This window comes from Capricornis sumatraensis, chromosome 1 (genome assembly GCF_032405125.1).
Source record: "Capricornis sumatraensis isolate serow.1 chromosome 1, serow.2, whole genome shotgun sequence".
NCBI classification, from domain to species: domain Eukaryota; kingdom Metazoa; phylum Chordata; class Mammalia; order Artiodactyla; family Bovidae; genus Capricornis; species Capricornis sumatraensis.
This window is the reverse complement of record NC_091069.1, coordinates 39,729,413-39,751,333: the sequence shown is the minus strand read 5'-3', so window position 1 is coordinate 39,751,333 and position 21,921 is coordinate 39,729,413. Positions and strand designations below refer to the sequence as shown.

Sequence of the window (21,921 nt, the reverse complement as noted above, 5' to 3'; positions counted from 1 at the left end):
TTTTGATGTGTGAATGAAAATATACTTCTGTATCAAGATACATTAATTAATTATAAATATAAAAATTGAGAGCATTCAGCATATGTCAATATCAAGGTGATATTTATGTTGTTGCTATGCTGGAGAGATGGTTGATGTCTCCAGAAAAAAATGTCATTTAAACTGATAAAGTAGACGGATGGTAGGGGGAGTTGCTCTATATAAAATTCTTTAAAAAATAAACCTGAAAATCTGCATTAATGTGGATTGCTTTGTTATATGCTGAAGCTTATTTATTTAAAAGACCGAATGGTATGGATGACAAGAAGGCTATCTGGAAGTGGCTACTTTCAGTTTGATGCTAGTTAGAGCTTTTAAGGTGCCTTTCAATAGGTTTTAGTTATGGAGGCAGCGCTCGTCTTTGCTCACACGAGGTAATTAGTGGAAACATAATTCAAAATAATGGCTATTGTAATAGTTTTGACAGTGAGATATATTTACTTCTTGCAATTTGAATATGGGTGATGATCTTCAGAGGGGAGTTTCACTGAAACAAAGTAAGATTCTTCTGTGAGGATATTTTTTTTTTTTAAAAAAAGGTATGTTGTTTGCTTGAGAAATTTGGTCAGAATTTTCCTTCCCATAGATTCTCATTTTTTAATTATAGTAATTACTAGGGGAAAATGAACAGAAAAGAATTTTCTAGGGATTAGTGAATTTTGGATAAAAATTGGGGGACTCAGTTTCCATACTGATAATTATTTTTCATGCTTCTCTTTCCAGTGTCTAGTCATCTGTCAAGCACAGTATCTTTTAACCAGTTAGTTAATAACTTTGCTTTTTTTCTTTGATTCCTGGAGAAATCAGAAGTATAATACAACTATTTTTTTGTATGGTTAGATTATAATTATATGGTACCTTGAAGTGCCAAATTCATTAGACTTTTAAGTGTAAATTTATACTTAAAATTGTTTTGACACTAAAATTTTAAATCAGTTCATATTTAGTTGTATTTTTGTCATGATTTTGAGTTATAACATCACTGTATTCTGTTTTTTAAACTTATTAGCTACACAAAAATCCATGTTATTATCAGTCTTCTGAGAAGAGCCAGCTCTTACCATTGAAGACAGATATATGGTGCTGGTTGAATCCTGGAGATCGCTTTTCTTTATTAGCTGACAAATACATTTTCTGTGTCTTGTCCACACATTCTGAAATGGAAATGGAGTGTACTTTAAGGTAAGAGTGCCTGATGAAGTGTGATTAAAGTAATGATATTTGTAATCTTATTGCTCAGTCATCCACAAAAGCTTCAGTTGAAACCACTCTAGAATTTAAATATAGTGGTGATGTAGGTCTTTCATGATGTGTGTGTGTGAGTGTGCTTCTAGAAAACACATGGTTTTGGAAACTTATGCCTCAGTAGTGATTGCTTCTATATATTGCATCTTTTACAAACATTGTGTTTAGAATGCTTTTTCCATCAAATAATAATCAGGATAATTAATATGAAACTGACTATATTTTCTTAATCTTATCGTTTTTTAACTTTTAAATTTTCTTAAGGTGAGTTTAGATTATATTTGTGTAATTCTTCTTTCTTATAAAAATAACAGAAAATATAAAATAGGGAAACTGGTGAAATGAGTATTACAATAAATAGCTGATGTAAAGTTATAATTAATGCCGTGAGTTTTATTGAGGCAGTCATTAGCAGATTATTTGCCTTTGTTTAGCTTTTAAATTATAGAATACTTAAACTGGACCTATAGAAGTAGATGGACAAAATTATATAGAGTATGTTCTTTGATTGCACTGGTATTAAATTAAAAATCAATAAAAATAAATGTCTAGGAAGATCTTCAAGTGTTTTGAAATTAAGTAGCTCACTGAGCGACTTCACTTTCACTTTTCACTTTCATGCATTGGAGAAGGAAATGGCAACCCACTCCAGTGTTCTTGCCTGGAGAATCCCAGGGATGGAGGAGCCTGGTGGGCTGCCGTCTATGGGGTCGCGCAGAGTCGGGCACGACTGAAGCAACTTAGCAGCAGCAGCAGCACTAAGTAGCCCATGGGTCCAAAAGAAATCTCAAGGGCAATTAGAAAACATTTTGAACAAAGTAATACTGAAAGCATAACAGAAACATTTATGACAGTAGGCATTTGAGGAAAATTTATATTAAATGCTTTTATTAGGAGAGAAGAAAACTATAAAATGAATTCTATATGCTTCTGCTTTTAGAAGATAATCAGTAAATTAATCCCAAAAAGGAAATAATAAGAAAAATAAGACTAGAAATCAGTGAAATAGAACATAGACAAATAACGAAGAAAATCAACAAAGCCTAAAGTTAGTTTTTTGAAAAGACTAATACAATTGATAAGGCTTACTAAGGAAAAAAAAAGCTGGGAAACAAATTATCAGTACCAGAAATGGAACAGGGGATATCACTACTGATCCTGCACACCTTGAAAGAATAATGAAGAAATTATTATTTAGAATTCTATGGGAGTAAAATTGATGGCCTAAATGAATATATAACATTTCTTGAAAAACACAATTTACGAAAACTGACACAGAAAGAAATAGAAAATCTGATGAATCTTATATTCATTAAAGAAATTGAGTTCCTAATTTAACAATTTCCCACAAGGAACTTCACCAGTGAATTCTTTTAACTTAAAGAGGATAAATAATACCACTATTATACTTTTTTCTCCAAAATAGAAGAGAGTACACTTCGCCACTAATCAGATAAGAACATTACAAAAGAAGTAAATATAGACCTGAAGTCCTTATAAGAAAATATTTACAAGTCAAAACCAACAATGTGTAAAAAGGATTTTAATATACTATGCCCAAGTGAAATTTGAGAACTGCAAGATGAGTTTATCATATAAAAATCAATCAATGAAATTCACTATAACAGATTAAAGAACTGTCATTTCAGTAGATGCATAAAAGCAGTTGTGACAAAAATTTAATACATATTCACGATTAATTTTTTAAAACCTTAGAGAAAATTAGGAAAAGAAGGAAATTTCCATCCTATAAACATATACTTAATAGTGAGGTACTGGAAAGTTCTCTCCCTACTGTTGGGGGCGAAACAGAGATATCCATTTACTGGAGGTCCTAGCCAATCCAGTAAATCAAGAGAAAGAAACAAAGGGCATCCTATTGAAAAGAAAGAAGCAAAACTGTCTTTATTTGCAGATGATGTTATTGTCATCACTCTACATTCTTTCTGATAGGTCCCCTATTTCCTCTCTATGCGATACGTTTTGTAGCTTTTTACCGTGCTCCTTCATCTGTAACATACATACATATACATGTATATATATATATATTTTTTTTTTGCCTTTTATTTTATTTTATTTTATTTTTCTGATGGATGGGATTGTGTTCCTGTCTTACTAGTTCTTTGGCTAGAGGTTTCCAGCAGTAGAGTTTGCAGGCAGTTGGGTGTGGAGATGTGGACCTCTGGGATACCTCACTCCAGTTAATCTCTCTATACTTTTATAATACATGTTGAAATATTTTAAATTTTGAGTAAGAATAAAAAAATCTATGTGCTTTGTGTAAGTTATAAGGACTCTGATTTCATTATAAATTTTTTCTTCCAACCAGCTATGAATTTAAGAAAGAGGTTTGAAGAACAAAATAACAGTGCAAAGGCTTGTCATTTCTTCAGGTTCTCATTTTACTCATGTCAGCATGCTTTTCATGTAGTATTTAGATTCTGTATAATAAAGCCCATTCATAACTGACTTAGAGCATAGGGGTATATACACATTAGCTCTAGTGTGTTCATTTTTCACTCTGTATGTTTCTATGAAATTATTGTACCAAAAGCTGTATTTTTTCAGAAGTCAGAGAAAGTAAAAAAAAAGTTTTATATTTTAGTTAATTAAATTATGATGTATTACATATAGAAGGGCCAACATTTATTTTGCATTCCTGTGACCTTCCCAGTAGTGGGTGCTTAGCAGCCTTTTTGTTGTTGTTGTTCAGTTGCTCAGGCGTGTCCAATTCTTTGTGACCCTGTGGACTGCAGCATGCCAGCCCTCTCTGTCCTTTCCTATCTCCCAGAGTTTGCTTAAACTCATGTCCATTGAGTTGATGATGACATCCAACCGTCTCATCTTCTGTTCCCCCCTTCTCCTCCTTGGTTTCTTGAATACATGAATGAAATACTTTATAATATTTTCCTCATCTGAATCCAATTTCTGATAAGCAAGTACAACATTATCTCTCTGGAGTGATTGTTTTCTTTAAAACACTGTTGAGGAAAGGAAAGGAAATCATTTGTACCAAATTTTTTTTCTTTCAAATTGTTAAAGTGCTTAATACTTAGTTTCTGTTTACTCACTATTTAATTTTGGACAAAATAATGAAATGTTGATGAAAATGCCATTGTAGTATGCAAACATGCATGTTTATAATTTATTTATAATTATTTTAAACTTTTAGGTCTAGCTCATTCATATTAATATATTTTGTATTAAAGACAAAATATATAACATATTTAAATATAACAGACTATATTTTAAAAAATAACTTAATTGCCAAAACAATCTCTATTTTTATTTATGTATTTATTTTTGGCTGTGCCGGGTCTCTGTTGCTGTGTGTGGGCTTTCTCTAGTTCCGGTGAGTGCAGGCTGCTGTTTGTTGTAGTGCATGGCCTTCCTGCGGTGGCTTCTCTGGTTGCGGACTACGGGCTCTAGATGCATAGGCTTCAGTAGTTGTAGCACGCAAGTACTGGACTTCCAAGCAGTCTTTAAAACGAAGAAAAGAGTTGGAAGATTCACACTTCTCAATTTCAAAACCTGCTTCAAAGCTACAGTAATTGAGACAGTGTGATACTTGTGTAGGAAAGACATATGGATCAGTGGAATAGAATCGACAGTCCAGAAATAAACCTTTACACTATGGCCAATTAATTTTCAATGAGAGTGCCAAAACAATTAAATGGAGAAAAGAATAACAAATGGTGCTGAGACAAATGGAAAATACTCCAACCTCACACCATATAAAAATAGACCAGAGACCTAACTAAAAGAGCTAAAACTATGAAATCCTTAGGAAAAAATGCTTGGATTAGGCAGTGATTTCTTAGATACAACACCAAAAGCACAAGCAAGCAAGAAAGTAGATAAATTGGATTTCATCACCATTAAAAACTTCTGTACTTCTAAGGATGTCATCAAGAATGTAAAAAGATTACCCTCAGAATGAGAGAGAATATTTGCAAGTCATGTATCTGATAAGGGACTTCTATCCAGAATATATAAAGAACCTTTACAGTTCAGTAATTAGAGAACCCAGTTTCCAAAATCCATACTGGATTTCTTCAAAGGAGGTACCCAACTGGCCAATAAGCACATGAAAATAGGTGCTCAACATGAAATGTAAATAAAAGCCACAATGAGCTCCCATTTCACATTCATTAGGATAGCTACAGTAAGACAGATAGTAAGAAGTGCTGGTGCAGTTGTGGAGAGATTAAAACTCATATATTTTGGTAGTGGGGTTGTAAGTAAGTCTTGTACTGCCTCTGTGAAACTCATTCTGGCAGTTCCTCAGAATTTTAAATGTAGAGTTACTTGTGACCCAGTAATTCTACTCCTAGGAATATACACAAAAGAACTGAAAACAACTGTATACACAAAAAGTTGTATGATTCTATCTATATGAAGTGTCAGAAAATGTACATGCCTAGAGACAGAAAGTAGATGGCAGTTGCCAGGGCTGGAGAAGAGAATAAGTGACTGCTAATGCAACTGAAACTCCAGTACTTTGGCCACTTCATGCGAAGAGTTGACTCTTTGGGAAAGACTCTGATGCTGGGAGGGATTTGGGGCAGGAGGAGAAGGGGACGACAGAGGATGAGATGGTTGGATGACATCACTGACTCAATGGATGTGAGTTTGAATGAACTCCGGGAGTTGGTGATGGACAGGGAGGCCTGGCGTGCTGCAGTTCATGGGGTCGCAAAGAGTTGGACATGACTGAGCGACTGAACTGAACTGAACTGAACTGAATGCATATGGTATTTCTTTTTGAGACAGTGAGTACATTCCAAAATTAGATATTGGTGATGGTTGTACAACTTTGTGAATATACTGAAAACTACTAAATTTTATACTTTGGAAGCATTAATTTCATGATTATGTAAATTCTGTCTTGATAGCTATTGCCAAAGAAAGGGAGAATTCATTTATCTTTGTTTATTGTATTTAAATTCCAAGTTTTTAATTTTTAAAAAATTCTAGTTCGCTGTCTTATAAATCTGTGATAGTTGATTGCTCGAGGAAGTATTAATATTTGAAACTAAAAATAGGAAGATGTTCATATTACAGTGGCAATACTTATATTTAAATAAAAGTGTACTAAACTCATTTGTGCTTTGACCTGTTTGGAACTAAATGTTAAATAGAATTTTTTGGGGGGATCGGGGTTTTTTTTGTTATATTTATTCTTGGTAAATACTAAAAAATTTTCCTATGGCTATAGGGATGTATATTAGTGGATTTATGCCAGAATAGAAAAACTAGAAATGGAATGGATGATGTTGCTCAGTTTCTAACACTGTAAGCTGCGAAAAGCCATAGCATTTCTCTAGAGTGTTTCTTAATATTTTTCAAATGTTAAGGAAATTTGAGGGAAAAAATTAGAATTTGGAAGCACACCTGTGTGTTGTGAGTAAAATGGATTTGAATATTTTGTAGGAGTGCAGTTTTATGGGTAGAACAATCATACATTTTCAACTCTGAATCCCCTATACCTGGCGTAGTATCTAACATACACTGCTGCTGTTGCTAAGTCGCTTCAGTCGTGTCCGACTCTGTGCGACCCCATAGACGGCAGCCCACCAGGCTCCACCATCCCTGGGATTCTCCAGGCAAGAACACTGGAGTGGGTTGCCATTTCCTTCTCCAATGCATGAAAGTGAAAAGTGAAAGTGAAGTCGCTCAGTTGTGTCCGACTCTTAGCGACCCCCATGGACTGCAGCCCACCAGGCTCCTCTATCCATGGGATTTTCAAGGCAAGAGTACTGGACTGGGGTGCCATTGCCTTCTCCATAACATACACTAGGTATTTTTAAAATATTTATTGAATGAACAAAAACTGTGGTGTTACACATAAACTTGGTCTAAGTTTTAATTTTGGTTGATTCCTGCCATGAATTGAAGTCTGCCTTGGAGGGAGGTTATTCCTAGAAGATAATACAAAACAAATAAGATAAGCCAATAATTATTCTCTTCTCAGCTAGACAAATTTTAAAAATCTTATATCTTTAATTTTTAAAATTTCCCTTTTACTGAGAAACATTTTACACATAGTAAAATTTACCCCCTTTAAATGTATAATTCAATGTAGTTTGACGAATTTATATAGTCAGGTAAGAACCACCATAATGAGAACTAGAACATTTTAATTTCCCCCCAAAATTCCCCCTTGCCTCTTTGTGGTCATTCCTCTCCCCCACCCCAGCTTCTGGTGACTACCGATCTGATTTCTGTCCTTTCAGCTTTACTCCTTCAGAAAGCCACATAAATGGATTCATGTGATGCATACTTTTGTGTCTGGCTTCTTTCACTTAGCAAACTGCCTTTGAAATTCCCAAGATGTTGTATAATCAGTACTTTTTTCCTTTTTATTTCTGAGTAGTATTTCCATCTACATTTTCACATTGTCAAAAAGATAAGTTTGTTGATTCCTGTCTATGCTTACATAAAGAATAATGATTTAGAACTTTGGATAATCTTACCACACTTTGCAGCAAGTAGAAGGCAGTTAGTTCTGCTAGTATGTCCCACATATGACCTTGGATGCTCCTTTGTTGGACTACAAGTTGGGAGATTTCACAAGTGGCTGTAATGGCCAGGACCGAGTAGCAGCTGTGTGTGAACTTGACCTCAGGGTTTTGTTTTCTCTTCAAGAACCTAACTAGTTTAGCTGATGTTCTTACAGTTTGCATTTTCTCTTTGGAAACTTGGAGGTGATCTTAACTTTTGTAGACAATCTGGACTTATTTGCCTATTTACTAAATAAGTAAATAGCTCTTCATCCTTCATAGAGATGGCTACTGCCCATCTTATAAATAGCTGTGGTTTCTAGGCCCATGCTTTGGGAAGATTAATGTGATAATGATACAGTGGGCAGAACATGAAGAACATAGTCTAGTCTGTGTATTTTATTCTGGTATACTGTAATCTGCTTTTTATCTTCCTAAGTCTGATAAAAGTAGCATGACTCATTAGTTACATATACTTGGAAGAATCACATAATGTCATGGTAGGCAATAGAAGTGTTTTCAGTTTAAATGATTAATAAATGAATTTCAATTGTATTTTATAGAAATAGTCAAATGCTTGATGAAGATGATATATTGAATGAAACACCAAAATCTTCCTCAGTTGATTTGCCTGATAAAACACCCAGTGCTCCACAATTGGAAAGAAGCACAGAAACAGCGAGGACCCAGACCACTGCAAATAATGTGGTAAGAAATTTAAGATCTCATCCATTTATAACATGTTACTTAAGTTGTATTGAGGAGAGAAAAGACAACTGATATTAGACATATCTTGACAAAATTGCTAGCATTGATCCGCTTTTCCTGTTTTTAAGTAAAGCTCTAGAGAAGGTCACACTAGACCAACACTTCAGCTAATAGAAATGTTGAATTTCTTCCTTTGAGAAATTTAACTAATTCAGTCCACAGCTGCAGATGGGTTTTTTAATGGTAGATTTCTTCAAAGTAAATTGTTGTGAAGTTTCATTAAGGATGCAGGATTATTTTTAGGAATTAATATATAGGTGCTTTTTAGTCTTTCATAGGTGAAAGTAGAGACCTGAGTAAGCAACAGCCAAATCCTTCCCAGAGGAAAAGAATCCTCCCAGCATGGATGTTAACAGAAAATTCAAGTGATCGGAACCTTTCAGTCATCAGTGGAGGTAGGTTTTGTTTCAAGAAAATATTTGACAGAACTTGAAGGGTTTTGAACAAGTGAAGATAAAATTGTAGTTGTATATGTGTGTAACTTAGCCTAACATTTCTTTAGGAGTCTTCATGAAGTTTAATTTAAATCATAGATTATTATTTTATGCCAGTTATCAAACACCATTATACTACTTACTATTATTTTTTAATTTCTCATTCTTTTAGCAGCTTAAAACAATACCCATTATTAACTTACAGTTTTAAAATCTGGGTAGATTTGACTTAGTTGTCTGTTAAGGTTTCCACGAGACAAATCCAAGTGTCAGGCTGGGCTCTGACCTGGGCGTCATGGGATATCCACTTACAAGATCATTTTAGTTTTTATGGAGAATTTGCTTCCTTGTAGTTGGAGGACTTGTTTTCCTGCTGACTATTGACCAGGGCTCACTCTCAGCTACTAGAGGGCATTTTTCAGTTCTGAACTTCATCTTCAAGGCCAGCATGGCACAACAGACCTTTCTCCTGCTTTGCATCTAATTTCTCCTTAGTGACCAACTGAGAAAATTCTGCTTAAAGAATTTGTTGATTAGATCAGGCCCATGTACATTATCTTCCAGTTAATTAACTCAGGATAAGGGAACATTTCATGCAAAGATGGGCTCGATAAAGGACAGGAGCTCAACATTCAGAAAACGATGATCATAGCATCCGGTCCCATCACTTCATGGGAAATAGATGGGGAAACATTGGAAACAGTGTCAGACTTTATTTTTGTGGGCTCTAAAATCACTGCAGATGGTGATTGCAGCCCTGAAATTAAAAGACGCTTACTCCTTGGAAGAAAATTTGTGACCAACCTAGATAGTATATTCAAAAGCAGAGACCTCAGATATGTAGATGACACCACCCTTATGGCAGAAAGTGAAGAGGAACTAAAAAGCCTCTTGATGAAAGTGAAAGAGGAGAGTGAAAATGTTGGCTTAAAGCTCAACATTCAGAAAACAAAGATCATGGCATCTGGTCCCATCACTTCATGGGAAATAGATGGGGAAATAGTAGAGAGAGTGTCAGACTTTATTTTTTTGGGCTCCAAAATCACTGCAGATGGTGACTGCAGCCATGAAATTAAAAGACACTTACTCCTTGGAAGAAAAGTTATGACCAACCTAGGCAGCATATTGAAAAGCAGAGACATTACTTTGCCAACAAAGGTCCATCTAGTCAAGGCTATGGTTTTTCCTTTGGTCATGTATGGATGTGAGAGTTGGACTGTGAAGAAGGCTGAGTGCCGAATAATTGATGCGTTTGAACTGTGGTGTTGGAGAAGACTCTTGAGAGTCCCTTGGACTGCAAGGAGATCCAATCAGTCCTTTCTGAAGTAGATCAACCCTGGGATTTCTTTAGGAGGAACGATGCTGAAGCTGAAGCTCCAGTACTTTGGCCACCTCATGCGAAGAGTTGACTCATTGGAAAAGACTCTGCTGCTGGGAGTGATTAGGGGCAGGAGGAGAAGGGGACGACCGAGGATGAGATGGCTGGATGGCATCACGGACTCAATGGACATGAGTCTGAGTGAACTCCGGGAGTTGGTGACGGACAGGGAGGCCTGGTATGCTGCGATTCATGGGGTCGCAAAGAGTTGGACATGACTGAGCGACTGAACTGAACTGAACTGAACTAGATAGCATGTTCAAAAGCAGAGACGTTATTACTTTGCTGACTAAGGTTCGTCTAGTCAAGGCTATGGTTTTTCCTGTGGTCATGTATGGATGTGAGAGTTGGACTGTGAAGAATGCTGAGCACCGAAGAATTGATGCTTTTGAACTGTGGTGTTGGAGAAGACTCTTGAGAGTCCCTTGGACTGCAAGGAGATCCAACTAGTCCATTCTGAAGAAAATCAGCCCTGGGATTTCTTTGGAAGGAATGATGCTAAAGCTGAAACTCCAGTACTTTGGCCACCTGATGCCAAGAGTTGATGCATTGGAAAAAACTCTGATGCTGGGAGGGATTGGGGGCAGGAGGAGAAGGGGACGACAGAGGATGAGATGGTGGGATGGCATCACGACTCGATGGATGTGAGTCTGAGTGAACTCCGGGAGATGGTGATGGACAGGGAGACCTGGCATGCTGCGATTCAGGGGGTCGCAAAGAGTCAGACATGACTGAGCGACTGAACTGAACTGAGCTGAAACTGATATGGAGAAACTGATATATAAACTTAAAAATAGACTTAAACATAACCTTAAAAATATGTAAACTGCAACATTTATTTTGCCGTATAACCAAACACAATCATGGGCATGATATCACATTCACAGTCCTGGGGATTAGGGCAGGAAATCTTGGGGAGGGGTCATTTTAGAATTCTACAGACCACACTAATGTCTCTCTACTTGTCCACTCTCCTAATATTAATATATCATAATTTAAGCATTATCTTATTATTTAACTTATTATAGTGTCATTAAGTGTGATTAAAAACTGTATGAATGTCTTAGAAGTCTACCATTATTTTATTGTTATGGTATAAATTGTAGAAAGGAAATTACCTGATCAGAAACTACAAGTATTAAAGGATTGTGACATGTTACTAAAATACTTCCTTTGTACTACAGTGAAAAAAAAACATTTTGAAAAATCTTTTCCTTTCAACTCTAGGTTTCACCCGTAACAATATGTGCCATTTATATATGTAAGAAAAACAGTAAAAGTAAATGTAGAGGCAGTGGTACACCCATTAGTGAGAGAATTCACTGGAGCCCAAATGACAGGGATTGAATCCTAGTTCTCTGCAAAGTCTGCTAATTGTTTTTATTATTTTATTTTAAATTCTGCTGGTTTTTTGATTTATCCTAATTTTAGTTCCAGATGTCATTAAATAGATTTTCAAACAAATCCACCAGGGTCATGCCTATGATAAAAGATACGCGCAGTAAAAACATTTCAAATTAAATAAAAAAATTACAAGCACACAATGTTATGTGTTGAAAGAGTCAAGGATGATGAGACCAGTGTTCTAGCACAGTTCATAGACGTGGCAGATACCACAGTCATCCTCTGGATATTCCCATTGTTTAAAGATTATTAAACTTTTTTGCTACATTGTATTATTCAGTCAGCATTTCTTTTGCAACTTCTCAGTCATCTGAGGTTTAATTTCTATTGGCTGCCTGTTTTCTTTTATATGGGTCACATTTTCCTGTTGTGCTATTAGATATTGGATGTTATGAATGATACAGTATAGAGACTTTAATTTTATATCCTTCTGAAGAAATATTTTTATTCTAATAGGCAGTTAACTTGGCCTAATAGAAAATAGGAAATTTTCTTCCTATTTTCCCCCCCAAGATTATGACAATCTCATGCTTTACTTTTAAAAAAGATATTTTCAGAATTTCATATAATTTTTCACCTACACAAATGCAGGGTATAAAATAATGTGTGATGAAGTCAGTGATGGAAGAGCCGGAGGTTCATGTGAGTAAGGCTTATTCCTAGCTCACTGCAAGCCTGGATCACAGCTTTGCAGCAGCACAAGTGGAGGGGGCAGCGTATAGGCCACGCCACTCCTTTCAGCTCTGTCTACATTGTCCCAGAAAGGAAAGAAGCATCACAGCTGATAGAAGTTTCATTAAGTTTGTCAACCCATTCCTTCCTTTCCTTCTCAGTTAACAACTCAGGGATCTGTACAGAATATTCCTTACTTAAAATGCTAATTTGGATTATAGTAGGATCAGAACGATCTTGTGGCAAGAATAGGTTATATATTATGTGTTGAGGGAGATGTGATTTAATCCAGAGCATTTTCGTATTTACGATTTCCTGATAAGAGTTTTATTTGTTCCAAGACAGTGGTTTTGAATTCCCTACTTCCCCCATCATTACATGTATATCTTTATCAGAAACATTCCTCATTAAGGGTGGGTCCTCTCCATTTGCTGGAAGGGAGTGGGAATGGGGGATGGTAGTGGAGAGAGGGCAGACACTTCCTCTCATTAGAACATTTTCTGTAATATAGAAAGAATAACTATTTAACCAAAAATTGACCAGTGTGAATTTCTTCCTTGCAAGCAAGTTCTTTTCTTTCAGAGTTGTTTTGTACTGTAATTGCTTCTGTACTATCATTATTACATTAGTTATAATTGTCCAAAATGTATTTGCTTCCAATTATGAGTATATCCATTTATTTTCACTTGGTAAATGTAGCATATAAAATATGAAGCACTTTTTTGGACACCTCACCTTGAAAACACAAATGAGAGTAATTTGACATTTCTTTAGACAGGAATATTAAATAGTGTGTGTGCGCTAAGTTGCTTCAGTCAGGTCCAACTCTTTGGGACCCTATGGACTATAGCCTGCCAGGCTCCTCTGTCTATGGGATTCTCCCATAGAATGCCGTGCCCTCCTCCAGGGGATCTTCCCAACCCAGGGATGGAACCCCTATCTCTCTTATGGCTCCTGCACTGGCAGGCAGGTTCTTTACCATAGCGCCACCTGGGAAGCCCCCATTATATAGTGCACAAAGCTAAAACTTCAAAATAAAAGTCTTTGCATTTAAGAAATGCATTTAAGCATTTCTTACAAATTCCTAATTAGGGGAAATATAAGAAAAAAGAAAGATTACTTAACTTTTTTAAAGCCAGGGAGATTTAGAAAGAAATAACAGTTTAGTACTTGAATCCAGCTAAACACCCTCTTCCAACAACATAAGAGAAGATTCTACCCATGGACATCACCAGATGGTCAACACCAAAATCAGATTGATTATATTCTTTGCAGCCAAAGATGGAGAAGCTCTATACAGTCAGCAAAAACAAGACTGGGAGCTGACTATGGCTCAGATCATGCACTCCTTATTACCAAATTCAGACTTAAATTGAAGAAAGTGGGGAAAACCACTAGACCGTTCAGGTATGACCTGAATCAAATCCCTTATGATTATACAGTGGAAGTGACAAATTGATTTAAGGGACTAGATCTGATGGATAGAGTCCCTGATGAACTATGGATGGAGGTTCGTGACATTGTACAGGAGACAGGGATCAAGACCATCCCCAAGAAAAAGAAATGCAAAAAAGCAAAATGGCTGTCTGAGGAGGCCTTACAAATAGCTGTGAAAAGAAGAGAAGTGAAAAGCAAAGGAGAAAAGGAAAGATATAAGCATCTGAATGCAGAGTTCTAAAGAATAGCAAGGAGAGATAAGAAATTCTTCCTCAGCGATGAGTGCAAAGAAATAGAGGAAAAGAACAGAATGGGAAAGACTAGAGATCTCTTCAAGAAAATTAGAGATACCAAGGGAACATTTCATGCAAAAATGGGCTCGATAAAGGACAGAAATGGTAGGGACCTAACAGAAGCAGAAGATATTAAGAAGAGGTGGCAAGAATACACAGAAGAACTCTACAAAGAAAGAGCTTCATGACCAAGATAATCACGATGGTACAATCACTCACCTAGAGCCAGACATCCTGGAATGTGAGGTCAGGTGGGTCTTAGAAAGCATCACTACGAACAAAGCTAGTGGAGGTGATGGAATTCCAGTGGAGCTATTTCAAACCCTGAAAGATGATGCTATGAAAGTGCTGCACTCAATATGCCAGCAAATTTGGAAAACTGAGCAGTGGCCACAGGACTGGAAAAGGTCAGTTTTCATTCCAATCCCAAAGAAAGGCAATGCCAAAGAATGCTCAAACGACCGCACAATTGCACTCATCTCACACACTAGTAAAGTAATGCTCAAAATTCTCCAAGTCAGGCTTCAGCAATATGTGAACTGTGAACTTCCAGTTGTTCAAGCTGGTTTTAGAAAAGGCAGAGGAACAAGAGATCAAATGGCCAACACCTGCTGGATCATTGAAAAAGGAAGAGAGTTCCAGAAAAACATCTATTTCTGCTTTATTGACTATGCCAAAGCCTTTGACTGTGTGGATCACAATAGACTGTGGAAAACTCTGAAAGAGATGGGAATACCAGACCACCTGACCTGCCTCTTGAGAAACCTGTATGCAAGTCAGGAAGCAACAGTTAGAACTGGACATAGAACAACAGACTGGTTCCAAATAGGAAAAGGAGTATGTCAAGGCTGTTTATTGTTACCCTGCTTCTTTAACTTACATGCAGACTACATCATGAGAAATGCTGGGTTGGAAGAAGCACAAGCTCGAATCAAGATTGCTGGAAGCAATGTCAATAACCTCAGATATGCAGGTGACACCACCCTTATGGCAGAAAGTGAAGAGGAACTGAAAAACCTCTTGATGAAAGTGAAAGAGGAGAGTGAAAAAGTTGGCTTAAAGCTCAACATTCAGAAAACGAAGATCATGGCATCTGGTCCCATCACTTCTTGGGAAATAGATGGGGAAACAGTGGAAACAGTGTCAGACTTTATTTTTGGGGGCTCCAAAATCACTGGAGATGGTGATTGCAGCCATGAAATTAAAAGATGCTTACTCCTTGGAAGGAAAGTTATGACCAACCTAGATAGCGTATTGAAAAGCAGAGGCATTACTTTGTCAACAAAGGTCCATCTAGTCAAGGCTATGGTTTTTCCAGTGATCATGTATGGATGTGAGAGTTGGACTGTGAAGAAAGCTGAGTGCCAAAGATTGATGCTTTTGAAGTGTGGTGTTGGAGAAGACTCTTGAGAGTCCCTTGGACTGCAAGGAGATCCAACCAGTCCATTCTAAAGGAGATCAGTCCTGGGTGTTCTTTGGAAGGACTGATGCTAAAGCTGAATTTCCAATACTTTGGCCACCTGATGCCAAGAGTTGACTCATTGGAAAAGACTCTGATGCTGGGAGGCATTGGGGGCGGGAGGAGAAGGGGACGACAGAGGATGAGATGGCTGGATGGCATCACCAAATCGATGGACATGAGTTTGAGTGGACTCTGGAATTTGGTGATGGACAGGGAGGCCTGGCGTCTGTGATTCATGGCGTCGCAAAGAGTCGGACCCGACTGAGTGACTGAACTGACTGAATTAAAGTTTGGAGTTTGACTTTGGCTTTGACTTTTTCTGCTCTGTAGTTTTTATTGTTGTTGTTATGTTCGTTTAAGTAGTTTATCATCCAGGTCAATAGAGCAATGCTAGTGATTTTTAAAAATCAATTTCCAGGATGCATTTTAGGCTCATTTAGGTATAGAATACTTTAAATCTTTTACAGCTTTAATACTATATTGTGTTCACTGATCTTTATTTAGACTATCTGAAACCATCTTGATACTTTTGAACCATCTGTGTCTTCAAATACAGGACAAATAATAATGTTAATTTATGTTAACTGACTTGACTTACCTAAGATCATACTAAATGGCAGAGATATAATTGAGATGTAGCTCTGCCTGAGTGTAAAGCACGTGCTCTGAACCATTTCACTTTATAGACACCTAAATATCCTCTGTATGTTTTGGAGGTTTAGTTTTGGTTTTGCTTTTTATTTTATTAATATGCCCTTGCATTCTCTTCTAGATATTTTCTCAGTTTAACTGTTGTTTTAATTCTTATATGTACATGAATGTGATCAGGCTATCCTTTCTGTTTTTCAACTAATATACTTCTAGTTTATTTAGTTTTCTTGGTCCCCAGGTATTATCCCTCGGATGTTATCATGAGTTTCTTAGACCTGAGCTAAAATTTTTTCCATGTCCCTTAGTGATTGGTAAGTGAGTATATTTGAGCAAAGACTATCACAGCTTCCCCTTCTCTTTGCTTATGTCTGCTTCCTTAGGTCTCTAGGGCCCAGGACAAGGTATAACTCCTAGGGTTTGATGTTCTTGGTAGATTAAAAGGACCTATTATATTTCACTGGTTTCATGCTACCCTTTAGTACTCTTCTTTCCCCATCTTCTAATCCTCCAACATGAAGTAATGAAAAGTGACAGGTGCTGATAAAGGTTGAAGTAGTAAATAGTCCCCAAACCGTTTGGTTTACATTTAATTTTGTACGCTGAGTATTTTCTCTATGACAATACAGATGATAAATATTTAACTGACATTGTTTAGTTTGATTATAGTTCAGTGTTTACTTAAAGTACTAGTTATTCTGTTTATCTCAAGCAACCTTGTTAAGTGGTTTAACTAATTCTGATTGTTTTTTAGCCTCTTGGATTTTCTAGATGTATAGTCATATCTATAGCATTATGATAATTTCAGCTCTTCTGATCTATTTATTGCTTTTAAAAGCATTTCTTATTTTATAAGTTTGATCCTGTAAGTTTTAAATAAAAATGGATAAAATTGGCATCTCTGTTCCTGATTTTAACAGGAATTGTGTTAGTATTTCACCATTTAATATGATTGGTGTTTGATTCTGATATTCTTATTATGTTTTGGTTGATTTATTCAGGGATAACCTGAATTTTTTGAAAAAATTTTTGGTATAGAAACAGTTCTGCCTTTTCATATATTAATGTAATTAATGATGTTGGTAGGTTTCCTATTGTTGTACTATGCTTGTGTTCGTGGGATAAGTTCATTTTATTATGATGGCATATTATTTTATGTTGTTAGATTTAAAAATATTTAGGACATTTGCACCTATATTCGTAAGTGTGGCTAATATTTTTCTCCATATGTGCTATCCATGTCAGATTTTGACATATATAGGTGTGTCAGGATTGTAGAAAATGAATTAAGTGATTTTTTAAATATATGTTCAAGGACAGAAATATTCTTTTTTTCAAATTTTAATAGAACTTTGCTTTATCACAGTCTGGGCCTGGTGCCTACTTCTAGTAGTTGATAGTTCTGGCATAGGACTAGGTTAAGTTGACCAGTAAAAAAGAATGAAACACCTCAAAGCAGATTAGAATGACACACATTTAATGTAAAAGGAATTATCAGTTCAAATTGGTGGAGAAAGGATGCCTCATTGTTAAATAAAATGTGGGAGAATTAGGTTTCCATCTGGAAGGAAATAATAATAGAGCACTCACTGCTCATGTCACATTTATAAATAAGCTTCTACTGAATTAATAACCAGTGTTAAAAATTGAAACTAAGGCATTTGAAGAAAATTTGGGGAAACATCTTTCTATTACTTCTGGGAGACTTTCCTAAGATGATGGGAAGCCTAGAATAAGGGAATATTTGACAGACATATTTTGGTCCAGAAATTCCAATTCTAGATATTTATCCCAGAGAAATAATAGCATGCATACTTTTAGTCCTGTCTGTATTCTTGTATTTGCTTAAACTTAGGAAAAAGCTGAGAAGAATATATATAAAATTGTTAATATGGCTGTTAGGAGTGGTTTGTTTGAAGGATAAAATTAGATGGATATGATTTTAATGGCATATTACATATAGTTGAGCTAGCATTCATGTAGTATTAGTGTAATTCACTCATATAAGTAAATGCAGTTGGTAATTATTCAAAATAAACTGATTTGTACTAATAGCTAATTTCTTTTACATTTTTATCATTTAACTGTACTCATCCTGAATTTAGAAAAATGCATGTTATATAACAGATATAAAGATTGTTATGAGCCACTGGGCTTCCCCTGTGGCTCAGCAGTAAAGAATCCGCCTGTGATGCAGGAGACGCAGGAGATGCGAGTTTGATCCCTGGGTTGGGAAGATCCCCTGGAAGAGGAAATGGCAACCCACTCCATTATTCTTGTCAGGAAAATCCTGTGGGCTGCAGTCCATAAGGTTGCAAAGAGTTGGACACGACTGAGCACAGCATAACAGACAGATGAGCCAGCTAACTTACTTATCTTATATATGCTTTGTGAAGAGCATTTAAACAATATCAAAATGGCTTCTTGCTATGCAAAAAGAAAGAGCTCTGGTCCCTAGAAGGAATATTTGTAGTATCTCGTTTGGAATTTTAAAGAATCGAATGTTGTAAATGTGTATTCTTTAATTTTAGAATTTTATGTACATGTGTGACACATGGAATGTGGTAACCTGCCATTTGTGCAGAAACTGTGTCTTATTTATAGTTTTTAGTTCTTAGCATAGTAGACAATATCATAATTGATTATTTCCCTTGGTTTGACAATTCACATCTGTTGTATCACCAAACTATATAGTCGTTTCTATTTAGCTCTATTTCTGACAGTTTCTAAAATGATAGAAAATGTTTCCTAATTTAAATTTAAAACAAAGATGTAAGCAATTGAGGCCAAGTTTACTTATTAGTTTATACATGTTTCCTTTGATAAATATAGTACTTTTATATTGGTTCAGTGATTTTCCTATTTAATAATATGGATAATATTCTATTAGTCCATATTATCAATTTTTATTATCAATTTCAGGTCATTTCCATATCCTTTAGAACAGCTCTGAGCAAACTATAGCCTATGAGCCAAATTCAGCCCACTGCCTGTTTCTGTAAAGAAAGCTTTTTTGGAACATAGCCACTCTCATCCATGTATGTATTGTCTGTGGCTGCTTTCACACTACAAAGGCAGAGTTGGGTAGTTGTGACAAATATACAGCTCATAGTGCTTAAAATATTTATTCTCTGGCTTTTTACAGAAGTTCGCTAACCCTTGCTTTAGAGTATTAGAATAGTGACTACAGATTGCCTTACATACCTGTATCCAGGCTCTCAAGGGATCTTTGGACAATTTTCTGTTTATGCTCACAATTTAATCACTCATACATATTCATTGAGTGCCAGTATATGCAGAGTACATCATGAGAAACACTGGGCTGGAGGAAGCACAAGCTGGAATCAAGACTGCCGGGAGAAATATCAATAACCTCAGATATGCAGGTGACACCACCCTTATGGCAGAAAGTGAAGAACTAAAGAGCCTCTTGATGAAAGTAAAAGAGGAGAGTGAAAAACCTGGCTTAAAGCTCAACATTCGGAAAACAAAGATCATGGCATCGCTTCATGGGAAATAGATGGGGAAACAGTGGAAACAGTGTCAGACTTTATGTTTTTGGGCTCCAAAATCACTGCAGATGGTGATTGCAGCCATGAAATTATAAGACGCTTACTCCTTGGAAGAAAAGTTATGACCAACCTAGGCAGCATATTAAAAAGCAGAGACATCACTTTGTCAACAAAGGTCCATCTAGTCAAGGCTATGGTTTTTCCAGTGGTCATGTATGGATGTGAGAGTTGGACTATAAAGAAAGCTGAGCGCCGAAGAATTGATGCTTTTGAACTGTGGTGTTGGAGAAGACTCTTGAGAGTCCCTTGGACTGCAAGGAGATCCAACCAGTCGATCCTAAAGGAGATCAGTCCTGGGTGTTCTTTAGAAGGACTTATGCCGAAGCTGGAACTCCAGTACTTTGGCCACCTGATGCGAAGAGCTGACTCATTGGAAAAGACCCTGATGCTGGGAAAGATTAAGGGCAGGAGGAGAAGGGGATGACAGAGGAGGAGATGGTTGGATGGCATCACCAACTCAATAGACATGGGTTTGGGTGGACTCCAGGAGTTGATGATGGACAGGGAGGCCTGGCGTGCTGTGGTCGCCAAGAGTCGGACACGACTGAGCGACTGAACTGAACTGAACTTTGTGCTAGGCACTGTGTCTAGATACTGCAGACACAAAGTAGGGAATAGTGAAGAAGGCACAGGAAGCCTCTGCCCTCATAAAATTAGAGAAGAAAGACAACTTAACCATGAAGATTTCCCTCTTTAGATCCTTTTTCTTTTCTTATTAGACAGTTCATGAATTTTTTAACAAAATATGATACTTTCTTAAGTTTCTATACTACACTGAACTTTGAATAAGGGTTATGACAATGCAGTGTCCATTGTTATTGGAGATTTATTTTATTAGTTAAGTTTGTAGAGGTTGCTTTCCCTCTTCAGTTATTTTAGGTTTTTAATCTGTCTTTAAGGTAATTTAAGTTGCATTTCTCACTGTGGGTGGTAGGGGCTCAGTAAGTATGTGTAAAATTCATTGGTTGCTATAGGTCAGATTTTCTGTTAGAGAAATTCCCTGCTAAAATTAAGAAACTATCCATATGATAACTAATATACATGTGATACTCTGATAATTTATATATCTTACATGATTTACTCCTCCTAATAACTCCATGAGTTATTATAATTCCCTTTTTCTAGATGATGAGACCAAAGTTCAGAGAGGTAAGGTTAAACAGTTAAAGGATGGTGCCTGCTGACATTAGCATCTTAGCCTGGATATCTTCAGGGCTGAAGTTCTTGGCCATGGTGTTGCTTAATACTTCTTGAGATTTGGAAATATGCATTTTCAGATTGGCCTTAATATAGATAGAACTTTAGTTTTTGCTCTTTTATCATTTTTATTTTTGCTTTCATTTCTTTTCTTTCTTTTTTTTTTTTGGTATGAATTACTGACATTTGAAGGTACAGGAGATAATTTTCTTCTTTTTCCTTGTGTTTATGTGCTTGTGTATGATTAAGATAATAATGTAACCTGGGAAAGTGAAAAAGAAAGAGTCTGCAAAGATAAAACCCAACGAAACATAACACAGCAAGGAAAAAAGCGATCAATTTCATCAGGAAGTTCAGAAAGTACATCAGCAGAGCAAGACACAGGAAAAAAGTGCAAAAATGATGATCAGGAAGAGTCTATCATTTCATCCAAGGTGATTTTTTTAAATGTTCATTATTTGGTTGTTTATTTTCTCTGACAAGTGTTCTAGTTAGGATAATTATATGCTATATATATCAATGAAAAACCAAAAATGCTTTTTATATTATTTCTCAAGATTTGTTATTTTGTTTGATTTTGTTGTTTGGCTTTTTAATATAGCACTTGCAATGTAGAGAACAGAGCTATTTAATTTAGAAATTTTCAAACTGAAAAATAGGTGGAGACCACTTGACTCTGGTCATAATTTGGTACCTCCCTTTTGAAACTCTGGGTTTTTTGTCATTCTCAGGCTGCTTGTCACTACTTTTCTCTTGGTAAGTACTAAGAGAGGAACAATTAATGAGTAGTTCTTAACAGCCTGCTGCAGAATTACTTCTGTGTTTACTTGCAGTATTTATAAATCTTTTCTATCCTCTTTCAGCTTTTG

The 21,921-nt window shown here is 36.2% G+C and overlaps 1 protein-coding gene across 1 annotated transcript in view; it reads left to right on the top strand.

Moving 5' to 3' along the window:
• The window catches only part of APLF (aprataxin and PNKP like factor), a 98,361-nt gene that overhangs the window by 25,250 nt on the left and 51,190 nt on the right, over positions 1-21,921 (top strand). The window contains exons 3-6 of the mRNA XM_068982724.1: positions 1,049-1,221; positions 8,351-8,495; positions 8,824-8,959; positions 21,302-21,486. Coding sequence (XP_068838825.1) covers positions 1,049-1,221; positions 8,351-8,495; positions 8,824-8,959; positions 21,302-21,486 — 639 coding nt within the window. The remainder of the gene's footprint in view (positions 1-1,048; positions 1,222-8,350; positions 8,496-8,823; positions 8,960-21,301; positions 21,487-21,921) is intronic.